This window comes from Galeopterus variegatus, unplaced genomic scaffold (genome assembly GCF_000696425.1).
Source record: "Galeopterus variegatus unplaced genomic scaffold, G_variegatus-3.0.2 Scaffold343, whole genome shotgun sequence".
Lineage (NCBI taxonomy): Eukaryota > Metazoa > Chordata > Mammalia > Dermoptera > Cynocephalidae > Galeopterus > Galeopterus variegatus.
Window position 1 is genome coordinate 670,303 of NW_007726454.1, and position 12,149 is coordinate 682,451.

A 12,149-nucleotide genomic window follows, 5' to 3' on the forward strand; every position below is an offset into this window, starting at 1 on the left:
AAAAAAAAAAAAAAAAAAAAAAAAAAAACAACTGGGGAGTGATATCTGCTGGCTTGTCAGCAGAGGGTAGTAATTCAGCAGCCATGATGTTTTGTATGTGGGGCCCCATCAGACTGCTACGTATAATTCTTGCCCATGGATTCTGTGCAGACATACGTAGTGACCGACTGTGGATTCCTTTCTCTTGAGAAGTTAGTTGTTTGCTGGAAATTAAGCTTTTGTTGTTGTTGTTAATTGAAACATAATTGATTATACATATTTGTAGGATAGAGTTGACTATCAGTATTTGTGTACAATATGTGATCAAATCAGGATAATTAGTATATTCATTATTACAAAATGTAATCATTCTTTGTGTCCATTTACCAAGGAAATTGAGCTTTTGAATTTTGTAAGGTTCTTTCTCCTCCTCATTTGAAAAATATTTAAACGATGTTGCCCAACGGGCTCACAGAGAAACAGCGTGACTGACTTTCGGGAAATTAGTAAGCAGTAGGGTTATTTTTAGCTTTTACTCCTTGCAAACACTTCCTTTTGTTTTTTAGATGATGATGTTGATCTGCTCATTTATTTATTTCTGCTCTGTGCTCTCTCCCCCACTACAACATGGCTTTTGGATAGAATAGGCCCTCTCTTCTCTACTCTGCATGACATAACTGTGTTGATTCGTATTTTATTCAATTTTAACTCTAACTCATGAGTTACTCATTTGTTCATGTTTTTTCTGAGTACTGACACTGTTCCTCCACACACACACTTTTTTGTTGTTATTTGGGGTGATTTTCCCCCTTATCTGCAAATACTGACTTTGAAAAATCTTCACATAAGCAGGATATACAAATTTTATATATTTGTCAATATATAGTGGTAGCTGATGGTGTGATTTTGCCTTTATTTGCTCTGTTAGTATCTGTTTAACACTCATAATCCTTAGAAAATTATGCAGTTAGTATTACAGAATCCCAAATTCAGGATAAATGGTTACAAAGGCTAACCTTTATATCTCAGCCCTGACGTCTAATCTTTGAAAAATCTCTCAGTATATAAAGGAAGTCAAATTTCTAAGGAAGCACAGTGAAATCTCACTTTAACTCTTCATATAAAGGGACATTTGATGTAAGACTTTTCTATTTTAGATCCCTTCCAAGAGGATTTAGTCATTTTGTAATATCATAATTTAACCCTTTTTTTCATTTTTCAATGAGATGGAGAGGCACTATAGCATTTGTGGTTAAGATTATGGGTTATGGAGACAAACTGCTTGGTTTAATTTTTTTTATTTTTTTTTTATTTTTTGTCTTTTTCTGTGTCCGGCAACGGATTGCAACCCTCAGTGTCGCCCCCGTACCGGACCGGGACCGGCAACGGGATCGCAACCCTCGGTGTTGCTCCCACGCCTCGCTCAGCCAGTGAGCGGGAACCGGTCTGTATGTGGGATCCGAACCCTCGGCGGGAGCGCCGCCACGCTCCCAAGCGGCGCACTATTGCAGTGCGCCACCGGGCTGGCCCAAGGTTTTAAATCCTAGTTCTTCCACTAATCTCTGTATACTTCAATTTCCTTATCTGGAATGTGGAGATAATAGTACTTCATACAGTTGTTTTGGGATTTAAACCAGATAATCCATGTAAAAAGCCCAGCATAATGCCTGACATGGTAAAGTCTCTATGCATAGGTGTTGGCTATTATAATTATTGCAGAAGATTGTTTGATCCATAATGTAGGATATAATCTTACAATATTATATATCAGAATGAGGTAAAATATACCCTTGCCTCTTCCCTTACAAGAATTTTTTGGGGGGATGTCCTCAACAGGGGTGGCCTAATTCCAGTGCCTCGTGAATTTAGTTTCCTTTGGCCCTTCAGTATTTGCAGCTCTTCATATCTCAAATCAGCACAATTATAATGTGAAGTCAAGCAAAACATTTTTGTTTTTGTTTTTGTTTTCTCCACATGAAGAGAAGAAGGCAGAATGTGAGGTGGCATTGACATCTGTGCCTCTGCCCTGGGCCAAAAGCAGAATGGTTATTTGCTGCTGATTTGGCATCCCATCTGCTGCCTTTTCCATGGTTAAGTCTCTCTTCCCTTTCCCCTCTATTCAGAGCCCCAGGGATGAAGTCAGGGAGAGAAGGTTGGAATGTAAAGCATCTGAAAAGGAAAACAGGACAGAGGTTCAGGGAAACACAACAGAATAATGACCCCCATTCTGCAGATGACCCAGCGGGTAAATACTAAGTTTTCCCTGCCAATGGCAATTTTACAGGTATTCCGTGGACAGCGTAAAGATTTAAAAAATACTAGCCTATTCCACTGAATCTCCATCATCTTTCTGCTCAAGAGCCTTTCTGACATCTGACTCAATAATTTACTAAACTTTGTTTTTTTAAACTCTTTTAAACTTTTTTTTTTTTTTAACTTTTAGACCAGGCTCTCAGAATAAGTTTTTTATTTTTGCCAGGGGTGCTTTAATTTTTGAATATATCCTTTGTTTTTCTTTTTCTGTAGCATTTAACTCACCCCACTTGCCAACTAATTTACAGACCTAACTCCCACTGAAGTGGCTTCTTATTTTAAGGTAACATCTTTTACCCAATCTGAGAGTACAACTCAGGCTTTCTACAACTCAGTTATCTCAGAATCACTTATTTAAAATTTAAAACAAAACATCACACACTCAAAGGGTATCGGTCTGTAATGTTGTAATTTAACTCTCTAATTGATTTTTATTAAAATTTAAGTAGTTAGGTTAGCTCAGTTGATTAGAGCATGGTACTGATAACATGAAGATCCGGGGTTCGATCCCTGTACTGGCCAGCTGCCACAAAAAACTTAAAAATTAAAAATTAAAAAAATAAAATAAAACTTGAGTAGTTAAGCAATAAAGTGACACATGCCCTGGAAAGGTATGTATAGAGTAAACAGAACTAAGCAATTGAAAGGAAAAGCTAGGGAGAAATTGCTTGTTTCATGGATCTCTTTGTTTTTAACGGAAAATTCTTTAAAAGCATTTTTACTTTCGAAGCTTAAAGCTTGATTTTACCTTAAACTGATTTTTTTTCAGTTATGATTTCCTGATGATTGTTCCAAGTTTATCTATAATTCAAAGGAATGAAATATTACTTTAATATAGAGTATTTGGGGGTTATTTTTCATGCTTCTTGGCTTCTGTGTTTTATTTTCACTTAAATTTGAGGTTATTCTAACCCTTCATTCAAAGAGGCAGTTGACTCTGATTCTGCCTTCAGAAATTTTGGTGCTGAGTCTTAATTATAATTCATCACATATATAGTTTTCACTGAGTGCTTTAAGAAAAAACCTCTGTTTGCTTTCTAGACTGATTTTGCACGATTTAGCGGAACAAATGTGGAAACTGACTTTGTAGAAGTACCATCACAAATGCTTGAAAATTGGGTGTGGGACATTGATTCCCTCCGAAGATTATCAAAACATTATAAAGATGGAAGCCCTATTGCCGATAATCTGCTTGAAAAACTTGTTGCTTCTAGACTGGTCAACACAGGTATGACTTGTAATTTTAGAAAAGGAGGAACTGCTGGCATCTTCTTCTTTAGAACTTATTTTCCCTTTTATAATAATGGTACTCCAAGAGTGCTAATATGAGGAGAGTAGAACACTAAATATATTGGAATAGGGCACCCTGGGATTATGTCTAAGAAAAAAAAAACACATCTTTTAAATCTTAAGTAGAATGAGATGTCTTGCTCCCATTTTGTGATACTACTGGAGTCAGTTTTTGAAGTCTGTGGTCTTATGATTTAAGAATACATGGTTCTAGGGCTGGCCCGTGGCTCACTTGGGAGAGTGCAGTGCTGATAACACCAAGGCCACGGGTTCGGATCCTATATAGGGATGGCCGGTTCACTCACTGGCTGAGCGTGGTGCTGACAACACCAAGCCAAGGGTTAAGATCCCCTTACCAGTCCAAAAAAAAAAAAAACAAAAAACAATACATGGTTCTCTCTTCTCCAAAACATGTTCAAACGTTCTTATGTTATTAGGTCTTCTGACCCTACGTCAGATTGTTTTGAGCAAAGTTGATCAGTCTCTCCATACCAATACATCGCTGGATGCTGCAAGTGAATATGCCAAATATTGCACAGAAATTTTAGGTGTTGCAGCTACTCCAGGTACGTAAACAATATGACTTGAGTCTACTTTTCCTGTGAAACACAGGGCATACTCCTAGCACTGCAGTGGGGGGAGATTACCTAATTTGTTTCTGATTTCTGTAATCAGGCCAAGACTTTCAGATAAGCATACTATGTCCTTAAGAGTTATGCTGTCCAAATGTGCTTGAAGGAAAGGTGGCTCCAGATTCACAGCATTTTAGTGTAATTAGGCATGAGCAATTGGCCTCCACCCCAGAGCTGAGACAGCCATTCACGTTTGGCAGCACCCTCCCTAGATGCACTGTGACTTTGCTATGATTTTCAATAAGAAATTGGCAGAAGGAGCATTTTTAGAGAGAAGCCCCAACTTCTACCTTGTTTCTGATTCTGAAGTCAGTTAAAGCATTTGACTAGTAGTTTCTAACCTGAGATTTATGGGATTCATTAGAGAGAATATATTTATATGCATATATTTTAAGGCAACATATAGTTGGTAAGGTGAATTTTTTTCACCAAGGAAATTAGTATTAAAATGAATCATCTCCATTTGTAAAGACAGTAAAGATAAGAATGGTCAGTTGAGTCAATCTAGGCTCCTCACATCTTTGGTGATCTGTTTATAGTAAACCATAGAGCAACTTTGTGCCTCAAGCCACTATGATAAAATCCTTTCTAACTTAACAAATATATACATAAATAAATGAAATAGAGCAGCCCTACAAGCAGATGGCATTGGTAAAGCCTTTATCACTTTCCAAGAGTTCTTTTCAGTAATTATCAACCTAAAATAGGTGCCAGGCCGGCCCGTGGCTCACTCAGGAGAGTGTGGTGCTGATAGCACCAGGGCCACGGGTTCGGATCCTATATAGGGATGGCCGGTTAGCTCACTGGGTGAGTGTGGTGCTGACAACACCAAGTCAAGGGTTAAGATCCCCTTACCGGTCATCTTGTAAAAATAAATAAATAAATAAATAAATAAATAAATAAAATAGGTGCCATTCTGAGACCTTTTAGATATGAAGAGGTATGGCAAAGAGTAGGGTTAGTAATTAGAGTATTTTAAGACACATTGGAGCCTAAGGAAGAAGAAAGGACTGGCTTCAGTTCTAAACACTGAGCTGGCTAATGGGTGTAGACAAAGCCTCTGAAACTATTGTTAGGCATTCCAGAGCTTAGAGCCGAAACCAGCTTTGATGTTGAGACATTGATAGGAGAGAAGTTTGTAAACATCTTGGCCAAGGGCACACATAAACCCAGAGAGAACTAAAGGTGAGATCCTATCATTCACTCCTCCCACAGTTGGGCTCCCCAGAGGGAAACTTTAGCTAGCTGATAACCTGATAATTAACATTTGCCATCACATTGATTGAAATGTATCTTTTTTTAAAGGCACAAATATGCCAGCTACCTTTGGACATTTGGCAGGGGGATATGATGGCCAATATTATGGATATCTTTGGAGTGAAGTATTTTCCATGGACATGTTTTACAGCTGTTTTAAAAAAGAAGGGATAATGAATCCAGAGGTACTGTATTTTTTTCCTCCTTTTGTTAATTTTGTAGTTGCTCCCTTCCCTTTAACTAGATTTATTTATTACACCTAGATTTTAGAATAAGAGGTTGGTGACTGCTTTTAACTTTAAGGTCTTACATCTTCTCAAATCATCATACATCATTAAATTGCAGGGTACAAGTGATTAACCCTAATTCTATAGGTTTTTTTAAAACCTACTGCATTTTCTTGCCTATTAACATTATAATATACTGCATAATTACAAATTCAAAGCTTTGTTTATGCATTTGAGAATTTATAGCTGCTAGTTTTGACGTGTGCCATACAACATTTTAGTTTTATAGGAGGTTGGGAAAGAAAGGTAAACTCCTTCCTGATTTAAATGTCTTTCTGGGGGGCCATCCTGTGGCTCACTTGGGAGAGCGTGGTGCTGACAACACCAAGTCAAGGATTAAGATCCCCTTACCGGTCATCTTTTTTTAAAAAAAAAAGTCTCCTTGTGTTTTCCTATTATCTACACACCTTCTCTGAACGTTTTCTGTGGGAGGCACTCTTTTTCCGTGGTTGGCATATACATAGTTTGCAACCTAACCACCTTTAAGTAATTTAAGCTGCTTTATTAACCTGAGCCATTCCTTTCCCTGTACAGTGAATTGACTGCCAAGTGGCTACCACACAAACCTTCCTGAGTTACAGCACCCATCTCCACTCTCATTGGACTCAGCTGTCAGATTATTTCTAAGGCTGATGCATTTTCCAGTGTGTTTTTAAATTCTGTTTGATTCAGAAATTATAAGAGCAAATTATCAAAATCAGGCTCCCTGGGCTTCTTTCAGCCAACTGCTTTGCTCCCCAAAACTTTTTGTTTCTGGATTGCATAGTGCCGTACACATATGTATTGAAATACGTTGGTGTAATTTAGAACGCCATTGCCTCTGCACCTTCCCCCTAAAAAAACACCGCCAGGGTACCCACACTCTATATACTTGCTATTCTTCCCAAGCACTCTGTCTCCCAGCCCACCCCACCCCACCCCATCTGCTAGATCCCTTTAAGCCTCCTTCCATTACCTGGCCAGCACATTACAAAGGTCAACTGCTGATTGTTCTCACAAATATCCCGACTCCAATGGGACTTTCAGCCAGGACCCTCAGGACTGAGAGTGTTCTGGGGAAGACTGTATGACTCCTTTAACATGCCCCACCAGGAAGTCATGCTCTCCACCTGAACTAGATGGCCACTCTTACTCTGTAGTTCTACTCTATTCCCCTTTTCAGTTTCCTCCAAGTCCCTACCACCTCTTCCCTCTGTCAGCAGATGATCTCTTCTCTTTATCAACGAAATTAAGACCACTGAGAGTGAGGACCTTCATCTTTCCATCTCTATAGCTCAGTACATAACTTCTTTCTCCTGTTAGAGAGGAGAGGTCTCTAACTCCAGCCTTACCAGTTTGCCGTCTTGGAAAGCAGATTGCTGCCGACTCTGATAACCTAGTCAGTGCTAATACTCTGTTGTGCTTTTCACAGCCTGATTTCTCCCTGTAAGAAACAGTCTTTGCAAACCTCTATTTCCTGGTCTTTGCCCCCACCAGCTGAACTGAAAGTTACCCTCCCTCCAGAGTTACTACTGAGGACATCCATCCGGATGACCCAGTTGCCAGCTCCAAAGGCCCTTATCCGCCTTTTTTTTTTTCTTTTCTTTTTAACTGCCTAGTATTTCTGGGGACACCTTTTTCCTTACTCCCTGCTTCTTGTTATTCCTCTCTTTGCTCACAGCCCTTAGCTTAGCAGTCCACCCTCTTCCTTCCTTCCCAGTACTCCCTGTGAGTCAGACAAGTTTGTGTATGCCCTTGGGTATTTCCACCTTCACAAATGTGTTCATTCTATTTCTTCCACCTAAAATGTATGCCTTCCTCATCTGTGCCTCTCAAATATCCCACCATTCCTAAAGGTCTCACTCAGATAACCACTCATTTATAAAATCTTCCAGGTCATCCAAACCAAAAGTGATCTTTTCATCCTCTGAACATAAGAGTGGACTTGGGCATGAGGAAGGGCTTCAAAAAGTTGTTTCTTATGTCTGGAATGTTTAATGTAACCACTGCATAAAGTGGAAAACATCATTTTATTAAATATGTTATCCCATAAGATGCAAATTTTTATTTTAAAGTGTGTTTAGAAAAAAGCACATCAAAATGTTGTCAGTGATTATCTTTAGAACATAAATTTCATGTGATTATTAAATTTTTTTGTACTTTTTATGCAACTTTTGCTTTTTTTTTTTTTTTGGTGGCTGGCCAGTAAGGGGATCCAAATCCTTTACTTTGGCTATAATACCATATACTAACCAACTGAGCTAACCAGCTAGCCCTTATTTTTAAATAGTACATGGATTATTCTAGAAATCGGTGTTTGTTTGTTTTTTTGTCTTTTTTTTCCGTGTCCGGCAACGGATCACAACCCTCAGTGTTGCCCCCGCACCGGACCGGGGACCGGCAACGGGGAGCATGGTGCTGAGGACACCAGGGTCCAGGGTTCAATCCCTGTACTGGCCAGCTGCCAAAAAAACCCCGCAAAAAACAGTTTTCAGTTTTACCAAAATTCTAGATTCAACAGTGCTATGTTTTATTAGACATCTTACACAATGAAGTGGGCTTTAATTCCCCCTCCTTTTGATTTCCTCTTGCTTCTCTAGCAAATGCTCTGTAGTATCATGTCATTTCTCATTTCCCTGTTGTCACAGCAAATACTGGACCTGGCTTCAAAAGCCAACAAAAATCTGTTTGCACCCCACCCTCACACTCCTTGCTGCAGTGACAAATACTAAAACCAGCTTTTTAAATAGCCATTTTATTCCCTCCTACAGTGTATTGTTTTCATTGGATTTTGGTTTTGGTTTTTGTTTTTACAAATATTTGCTCTAAAATAACACACACACTCCTTGCTGAAGTGACAAATACTAAAACCAGCTTTTTAAATAGCCATTTTATTCCCTCCTACAGTGTATTGTTTGTTTTCATTGGATTTTGGTTTTGGTTTTTGTTTTTACAAATATTTGCTCTAAAATAACACCTGACTTACACAATTTAAATACCTACTTACTAAAAATTTAATACAGACTTTGGGGCAACAATCTTGGTCTACAAAAAGCTTAAATAGTTATTACAACTATGTTGTGATGACTAGAAAAATAAATAACATTCTTTTTTTTTTCTTTTTTTGGTTGCTGGCCAGTATAGAGATTGAACCCTACACCTTGGTGTTATCAGCACCATGCTTTTAACCAACTGAGCTAACAGAACAGCCACATATTCTTGAGACCAGTAAACCATATACTACTTATTTTGTGCCATAATCAGAGCCTTGTTATTAGCCAGTGCTGAAGAAGATGGTATTACCTTGGGTTGTTTCAGATTCCGTGCATTTGCTTTAATCTTACATGTCAGTGGGTGGTTACTTTGCCAGGTATGTAAACAGGATAAAAATAGGAATTTTTATGGTATAATGTAATATTCAATTTGGTCTGAAGTCCTGGGTGTCAGAGCAATCAATATGTGTTTGATCATTTTGAGAAGGTAGTGGGATGTCCCTTCAAGGAGTCAGTCAGTGTCTGCTATTGTGAGTCCTCAAGCACTAGAGAGGCTGGGGGCTGAGAGATAGTATACTGGTGACACTATTGGTCATGCAATACAGAAGAATGTCTCCAGGCCTTCTCTCTGTAACCTCTTGACATCTTGCAAAGCCCAGGGTCTGCTCTAAGAACCATCTCAGAACTTAGCAAGCAGAGTTGTAGTAAGTGTGTTGCTCGCTGAGAAAACAATACTAGGAAAGGTCAAATACAAACCTGCAGCCTTCTGAATACCAAATGGTAACAGTAGAATGATCTGTGGTGCACTTGTTTTCATTTTGTTTTGAGGACCTCTATCAAAATATTAGAATTGGCCGCTTACCTATAATAGCCTAAAAGTTTGCTACCTCTGGTTTTATCTGTAGTTTTTTATATTATGCACAGTAAACAGACATCGCATTTTAACTGCTTAATTAGTTTGTCAAGTATTACCTAAAGTCTTTGTTTTTAGTAGAACATGGAGAAGTTATCTCATGATCACACATAGCTTTTACTTTCAACTGTTCTCTTACAAAAACTATGGAAGGGAACTGTTTGGGATTAACACTTTCCAGCAAGTTCTAGAAGCTCTTTAAGGGTATCTTTAAGTTCACTGAATGTAATTTCAAAATCCAGCAGCTAATTATATGGTTGAAAGAATGGGGGCATTTTAACTAGGGCCATTTCTTTTTATAAGGCAACTTCATTGTGGGAAAATTTTCTAAGAGGTAATAGACATTGTGGATTCAAAGGCTATTATATTGTTAAGCCAAAATTATCACCCTCTTCTTTTGCATTTAGAGAATTTGCTAAGCTTTGTTTCTTCCATGAGCGAAGGAGAAATTCATCTGTCACTTCTGAAAGGAATACCAAGAAAATCAAGAGAGTTAAATGTAACTGTGTGTTAGTCTGTAATGCCATAAGGAACTAGCCAGTTCTTACATGCAGTGATAGCCACAGAAACGTGAAGAATCTTGGTTAAACATGAAAAAGAATTGCCTGACAGAGGGTCTATAATATAAAGCCAAGTATTCCAGTGCTCTTCAAACAGAATCCGAGGCCCAGTTCCTGCTATCATATGTTATGAGGGAGAATATGGAATTTCCTCTCCTGAGGTCCTTACAAATGGATTCAGTTCTCTTCTTTCCTTCAGCTCTCCTGATCTACCACCCGACAGCTGATTTTTCTTATGCCTCAACCTTTTCCAATAGCCTTAGGTTTTACCTGATTTAAGGGACAAAGGAAGGAAATGGAATTGATGTCCAACCTGCTTCTTGAATATTTACAAGGCCAGACCATCTAAGTTATGAATCCCAACCAGCTGGAAGCAGTTTTTCTTCCTTTGTGTTCTTACAGCCCTTCTCTGTGTTTCTCTTAGAGCCCCAATAATCTGCCGTGTTGTGTCTATTTCTTTATCTCCCCTTCTAGATCATAAGACTCTTGTAAAAAGAACTCTTTTATTCAGCTTTGTGTTCCCTCCTGTTTAAATTCAATCGTTATTTGATACATGTGTGCCTCCTTGGACCTAACTGGTGGTTTCCCCATTTGCTTCTACTCATCTAGGCACCCCCCACCCCAATACATAGTACTGCTCGGTACTTTTTCTTTTCCTGATCTCCTCCCTCTGCATAAATAAAGGTTTATCCTTCTAGCCTCACAAACTGGAACTCTGCTTAAGGTTTCCAGAAGGCCTCTTGTAATCAGACAACAAATCCGACTACTATTCTGTTTCCAGCTCCCTTTTCAACAGCACCAATCTTTCATTCTCTTCCTCCTCCTTTGTTGTTGTCAGAGGTATTCTGTTTTCTCCACCCACGCCTCTCCACCCTCATAGAAAACAAAGGGTGTGCTGTTGGGAGGGAATTATGGGCTGTGGAAGGAAAGGTTTTAAAGTCCAGGTTTGAAGCAGACTGGCAAGCTTGTTAGGTGCCTGATCATCAGCACCTGTCCTTGGCTGGGTGCTATCTGTCCTGATGCCTATTACTCAGTGTAGGAAGGAGACAACTCCAGCTTGGCTCCCCAGAATCAACCAGGATGGGAAGGAGAAAGGGAGGGTTGAAAGGCAGTGGGAGCTTGTATGTGCTGCCTCAGAGATGCCAGAGATAGCAGGAGACAGTCTGTTTCCCGTTTATATACTTTTATTGCTGACAGATGATGGGCATCCTTCATTGGGGTAATTGTGATTGCTATTAACATATTACCTCAAAGTTTCATATTCTTGGATAAAATATGTCTCTCCTACTTAATATTCCTGCTGATTATACATTCTGTTTCCACCTAATAGTAGAAATAAAGTCTCCTTGCTCTTCTCTCGCTTTATTAGGAGAAAGAACTAATTTGAAGGAAATGTCAAACCAGGAATACATTTGTTCCCCTGAACTGTATATGAGTAACTGAACTTGGGGGCAGTTTGAGAGGAAGGGAAATGAGGAGGAGAGATAAGACTTATTGAATACTACCATATACCAGGCATTATACTAGGGAGTGAGCAACATACCAAAATCATCTTCTCTAATTGCCCAGAAACTGAATGAGGTAGGCATATTTCCATTTTACAGACAAGGAAACCAAGGCCCAAGGTCACATAGCTGAGGATCAAGCCAAGATTTAAGCCTCATCCTGACTCCAGAGCTCCTGATCTTATTTTAGAAACCACCAGTGTTATCTGACTTGCATAATTCCCAAAGTATACGCCAGTCTTCCAGGATCAAAAATCACAGAGGTGACTAGCACAGATTTTCCTTCATAGGATAGCTAATAAGAGTTCTTAATATATGCACACCCTTCTGAAGGATGTTTGTAACATGAGAACTTTTAACACTTATCTTAGAGCTTCTCTTTCTGCTTTCCTCACAGTTAAAGTTTCTTTATTGTAAAAAAAAAAAAAAAAAAAAAAAAAA

The 12,149-nt window shown here is 38.9% G+C and overlaps 1 protein-coding gene across 3 annotated transcripts in view; it reads left to right on the forward strand.

The window, feature by feature from the left end:
* Positions 1-12,149, forward strand: part of NLN (neurolysin (metallopeptidase M3 family)) — a 111,263-nt gene that overhangs the window by 88,097 nt on the left and 11,017 nt on the right. For all 3 annotated transcript variants that reach the window (XM_008567770.1, XM_008567773.1, XM_008567772.1), the window contains exons 10-12: positions 3,334-3,520; positions 4,020-4,148; positions 5,520-5,656. In XM_008567770.1, the coding sequence (XP_008565992.1) occupies positions 3,334-3,520; positions 4,020-4,148; positions 5,520-5,656 (453 nt within the window). The remainder of the gene's footprint in view (positions 1-3,333; positions 3,521-4,019; positions 4,149-5,519; positions 5,657-12,149) is intronic.